This window comes from Anabrus simplex, chromosome 14, assembly GCF_040414725.1.
Source record: "Anabrus simplex isolate iqAnaSimp1 chromosome 14, ASM4041472v1, whole genome shotgun sequence".
Classification (NCBI taxonomy): Eukaryota; Metazoa; Arthropoda; class Insecta; order Orthoptera; family Tettigoniidae; genus Anabrus; species Anabrus simplex.
Genome location: NC_090278.1, coordinates 80,742,076 through 80,748,094, shown reverse-complemented (window position 1 = coordinate 80,748,094; position 6,019 = coordinate 80,742,076). Strand labels below are relative to the sequence as shown.

General features: G+C 36.5%; 1 protein-coding gene across 1 annotated transcript in view; it reads right to left on the bottom strand.

Moving 5' to 3' along the window:
- Positions 1–1,753: 1,753 nt before the first annotated feature.
- LOC136885220 (protein takeout) overlaps positions 1,754–6,019 on the bottom strand; it is a 47,158-nt gene continuing 42,892 nt past the window's right edge. The window contains exon 5 of the mRNA XM_067157661.2: positions 1,754–3,390. Within this exon, the coding sequence (XP_067013762.2) occupies positions 3,239–3,390 (152 nt within the window). The 3' untranslated portion in view covers positions 1,754–3,238. The remainder of the gene's footprint in view (positions 3,391–6,019) is intronic.

Genomic DNA, 6,019 nt, shown 5'->3' with positions numbered 1-6,019 from the left:
TTCTCACTAATCATATCCATGTACTTCTAATTTCCTCGTCCTGGAGATTTTCTACCCTTATACGTTTCCAGACGGATTTCGCTTTCTCTATCCTAGGCCTAGAAATACTTAGTTCACTATAGATCCTCGGAAGACTCGTACATTCCTAATAGAATTCCTGAATTCGAAGTCGGTTATGATATAGTCTATTATGGATCTGGTACCCCTAGCCTACCATCTGTAGCGGTGAATAGACTTATGCTAGAAGAATGTATTCGTAACTGCAAAACCCATACTAGCATAGATGTCCAGCAAACGCTTCCCATTCCCATTATCTTCCATATCTTCCCAGCATTTACCCCTCACCCCTTCGTACTCTTCAGTTCTATTTACAACTCTCGGATTGAAATCGCCCATGGCCCTGTCCTGTACTTGCTGTTGACCCTGATTACGATGTAACACAATGCTTCATAAAAAAACTAGTCAATTTCATCCTCATCTGCACCCTCACACGGTGAATACACGGACACAATTCTTGTCCTAGTTCCTCCAACTGCCAAATCTACCCACAGCATTCGCTTGTTTACGTGCCTAACAGAAAAAGCGTTGTCTGCAATAGTATTCCTGATAAACAACACTATTCCACACTCTGCCCTTCCCGTCAAGTACATTTTATAATCTCCTAACTCTTTTCGTTATCTCCCCTTACCTGAATATCGCTTACTCCTAGCACATCCAGATGCATCCTCTTTGCTGACTCAGCTAGTTCTACTTTCTTTCTTCCATAAGCCCTATTAATATTGGTAGCTCTCCATCGAACTCCTTTCCGTTCGCCTAGCTGTTTCCAAGAAGTCATTCGCCTGTCAAATGGGTGTGAGACTCCGTTACTTCCATAGGTCCATGGTTTGCTTAAAATGTTCTAAGCTCGGTAAATTCATGAAGTAGGATGCTGCCCTACTTACACATAGTCCAATTGAGGATCTCTCCTCTAACGGGTTAGGGACCACGGTGGTTTGTATAGCCCTAGCCGCCTTAGAAAAAGTAGGGCCACGACTCAGAATATGTCCGAGATACCCACTCCCATTCCATAGCAACCACTTACTAGGCCACTCAGGCCACGAACTAGGACGTGACTACAGTAATCCACACCAAATAGCATGAAAATTAAAATGATTTCTAATTAAATTCATGTAACTTAAAATAAGTAAATTCACCATGGTATGAAATAAAATATTGTACACAGGAGCCACTAAAGTGATAATTTTTCGTTACTTGTTTCGAAATTCTGCAAACATCTCACTCGTCTTGTAAAAGATCACTTTACATGCCTGTTTCGTAGATAACTATTTTTATCACCCGCCTTTACCACAAATATTTAAATTCAGGCATAAAAATTGGACATTTTAATTCCAATATTCATTTTTAAAACGTTAAGCTACGGTGTTGAATAGGGCAAAATATAAGGTACCTAAGCTACCATATTGTCTTGATACAATTGCCTTCTATTGGCACGAGCACTGAGAAAATGTTTTCGATATCAAGGCACAAGAAAGCGATATTTGTGAGAAAGTTGCTGGCAACCCCTCTGGCATAACTGTATGGCGGACAGGCATGACACTCCGATGATTGCATTCCCAGTGTTATCACGACGTCAGACTCGTTTTTTTTTACTTCATCTTCAAGTTCGATTAATTCTTCTATTTCTATATTTTGCATATTAAGGCCACCACTGTAATGTTTGCTGACTATAAATAAAATAGTAAACACTTAAAAATATCATTTATTGCATTTTAAGATTTAAAATTAACAACATATGAGAACTTAACTTAATAAAAGGAAATAACAATGTTAATACAACAAACATTGTGTTCACATTCGTAACAACTTACATATAAATTAAAGCTTTTAATAACAAACTAAGAAAGAATAAATATGAGATAAATCTCAATAATGAAGAGAGATTCAAGAGGATGAAGAATATTTAAAACAATAATTCGAGACATTCTCGAGAATTAACAGAGACAGGAAATGTGGATGTGATATGATACCAGACTTTGTACTCTAAAAACAGTAGAAAATTAAGTCCTTAAATTTTGTTTTACAGCATGAAACAATGTTTCTTAATCGTTACCTTTCATGTCAACTTTTTAAAATCGATTTGCATCACTGATCATTCTTCAAAGATTATTTACTTAACTGAAAGAAATGAGCACAGATCATATTGTTCATATAAATAAAATGCACCGGTATAGAACATTTGAAGCACATATCTTCAATAGTTTTTGAATTACGCTGAAAAATACACTGAAAATGAGCAACGAAAATATGATAGATATTGGCATACAAGGACATTTACACGCCTGTATTTTGAAATAGTGGAGATAATTATATATTTCATTACGAATTCCAGAAAAAAGTACATTTTATACCGACATTTTGACGATATTTTTATCCACCCTTTAAATAAAATTTACAGCAGGTATTATAGCTTGAAACAAAGAATACTCGATTTAACCCATGCATGCCGAATTAATTACATACTGGAAAAAAATGTGGTCACTTTTATTTTTAAACTTAACAGGGGAAGTACTTAGTTCAAATACTTTATAAAGCTGAGTTTTGCAATGTGTCATCTCTTCGTTTGCTTTAAATTACGTTCCAACAAGGATGTTTGAATATTTATACCTACGATTAACATTAAAATGTATCGTTAAAGAGGTAAAATTAATTGGTAAATTCATAAACAGAAAATCTTCCAATTCATGGCCAATGAAAGTTGTCATTTTCTTTAAATTATTTGTACCCCCATGGCGCTAATGCTCTAATGTACCTTGGCCTACCAAGCGACCACTGCTCATTTTGAAGGCCTGCAGATTACATGAATCCTCTCGGGCGTTATTTTTGAAGATATAGACCAAGGCCACTACTTCACTCTCAGATAGCTCCTCAGTTGTTATCATGAGTGGACCTCAAAGTATTCCTAAGAACCAGGTGGAAATCAGCTCTAACCTCGTCGAGATTCGACACTGGTCTTTCATGTTAAAGGGAAAATAGTTTTTCACTGTATTAAAAAAGAAAAAAATTCAGTTTCACTCAGCTGTGTTCCAGTGAACATATATGAAAACGGTTGATTATCTCCGGGCATTAATGAGCTAAGAGACATGTTTGTTTCTCGGTCTGGTAACGCTGGTTTCGATGCGGACGATGAGTGTAATTTTAAGTAGGTGAAGATACCGAGTCACTGACACTCCCGAGGTCATCATTCCACCATCCACATGTCGTAAGGTATTCTTGAGAAGATATTGTCCATAAATGTTCTCATGACACGTAGCAGCTTTCTCTTGATGTCTGGTTTCATCTCCTTGAGCAAGTCTTGGGCGTTCGTGTTGATGAACAAGTTAAGGGCTGCCTCTGCAACAACATACGAAACAAACATCAGTCAATATCGGGATCAATAAAACAAATTTGTCTCTTCATGTTCAGATTTCTATCTCATACTTCATCTTCGTCTCAAGTTAGGTGTCGAATTATCGAAAATAAGTTCATTTCAATTCTTGTCTCCTTGTCTTATATTTATTCGTTTGGTTGTTTTGTCCTTCTGTTTCATTGATTGTTTGTTTTTAGTATGTCTGTATTTTTGAGTGTTTGTATGTCTGCTAGTTTATATGATTGATTGTCCGCTTTCTGTCTGATTTTCTGTTTTTGTTTGTTTAATTGCTTGATTTTATGTCTGCTTTGCTTTTCTGTTTGCTTCTTTGTTGTAATGATTGCTTTTTTCTGTTTGTTTGTACAGTATGTTTGCACGTTCATCAGTTTGTCTGTCTGTTTGTTTTTTGTTTGTCTGTATCTCTGTTTGTTTATCTTTGTCGCTCTGTTTGTTTGTACAGTATGTTTGCACGTTTATCAGTTTGTCTGTCTGTTTGTTTTTTGTTTGTTTGTATCTCTGTTTGTTTATCTTTGTCGCTCTGTTTGTTTGTACAGTATGTTTGCACGTTTATCAGTTTGTCTGTCTGTTTGTTTTTTGTTTGTCTGTATCTCTGTTTGTTTATCTTTGTCGCTCTGTTTGTTTTTTGTCTGTTTGCTTGTTGGTATTTCTGTTAGTAGTTTAGTTTAGTTTATTGCCTTTCTTATATGGCGGGGCTCAGCCTATGAAGCCTGCTATTATGCCAAACCATATTATACAACAGCTTTATACAATTTACAGAATAATGTACGGTACATAAAATCATTTTTACATATATTTCTAAAAATCACTAAAATTAATTTACTTAACCTCTATCATTTTGTATCCTTATTAATAATTAAGAGCTAATTATTAAATTCTTACGTTAGTAAAATCTACTTTTTACATATTTGTGTACCACATTAAACATTTCCTTTTAAATAACTTCGGATTGCCTATGCCTCTAATTTCAGCTGGGATTGAGTTCCAGGAACGTATGGTAGCAGGTATAATAATTAATTTCGTGTGGCTATTTCTAGCCGAGTGCAGCCCTTGTAAGGCAGACCCTCTGATGAGGGTGGGCGGCATCTGCCATTTGTAGGTAACTGCGTGTTAATGTGGTGGAGGATAGTGTTATGTGTGGTGTGTGAGTTGCTGGGATGTTGGGGACAGCACAAACACCCAGCCCCCAGGCCATTGGAATTAACCAATTAAGGTTAAAATCCCCGACCCGGCCGGGAATCGAACCCGGGACCCTCGGAACCGAAGGCCAGTACGTTGACCATTCAGCCAACGAGTCGGACGATAGCAGCTATGAATGAGTTGTTGTACGAGTTACTGTGGTGAATGGGAATGGACAAGAGGGAACGTGTGGATGACCTTGAGGGAGCTCTATCGGAAGGGGAGAGGTATTTAAAGTCTGTTCTAAGATAGTCCGGTTTGTTGGTTTGCAGAATATTGTGGAGAAGGGAAACAGCGTGGTATTTACGTCGTTCAGTCAATCTTAGCCACGACAGCTGAGAGAGGAAAGGGCTAATATGAGTTTGGATTGGGATATTTAATACGAATCGGGCACAAGCATTGTAGGCTCGCTGTAGTCGACAAGAAAGTGTTTTGCTCATACTATTATAAACTACATCTCCGTAGTCAAATATTGGAAATATTAAACTCTGTACTAATAATGTTCTTGTGTTTCTTGGAAGGAAGTCCCTCATCCTTTTTATAGAATGTAATGAGTAGAATACTCTTTGACAAATTTTTGTGACATGTTCCGACCAACTGAAATATTTATCGAATACTACTCCAAGGTTCTTTACATGATCGCTAAATGTTACTGGTATTCCACTGAGCATAACACTGGGTATAGACGTGTTTTGTATTTTAGCATGAGTATGTCCGTTTGTTTGTCTCTTTGTTTGCTTTTTGTGTCTGTCTGTCACTTTTTCTGTCTGCCTGTTCATTTGTATGTTTGCCTCTCTGTTTGGTTGTGTATTTTTCTATTTGTTTGTATGCTGGTGTGATTTTATGTTTGTCTGTTCGTTTGTTTGTATTTTTTGATGTTTGTGTGTTCGTTTGTTATGTCATCACGGGAAAACAGCTTAACAGAATTCTCTGGATTTGGTATTTAAGTTCAATAAAAGCCGAATTGAGCAATAGACTATAAATTATTTGATCAGTATACACTGGTACTAAAGGGGATTTAAACAGAAAATTTCACATTTCTCCAGTAATATAAGCTTAATTGAAAAACTATGCATAATAACATGGTGTAAAATATAATTTATGTTTCACGTGTTTTACTTTACGAGGAATAATAATGGAGAAGTTCACGATCGTCATATTTTTCACAAACTTCCATATATCTTCAGAAATATCTGCTCTATCTAAATAGAGCAGATAACAACAAAATGTCATAGTTCTAATCTGGAAAAGTTGACAGGGCGACAAATTACTGCAAACAGAAGTATCACCGCGACGAAATGCAAATAACTGTTAGTATTACTAACTGGAGCCAGAGTGGCCATCCCAAAATTCTTTGTCAACATCTGCAAAAAGACCATACCTTCCAGTAAACATAGTACATACTTGCCAACTTTC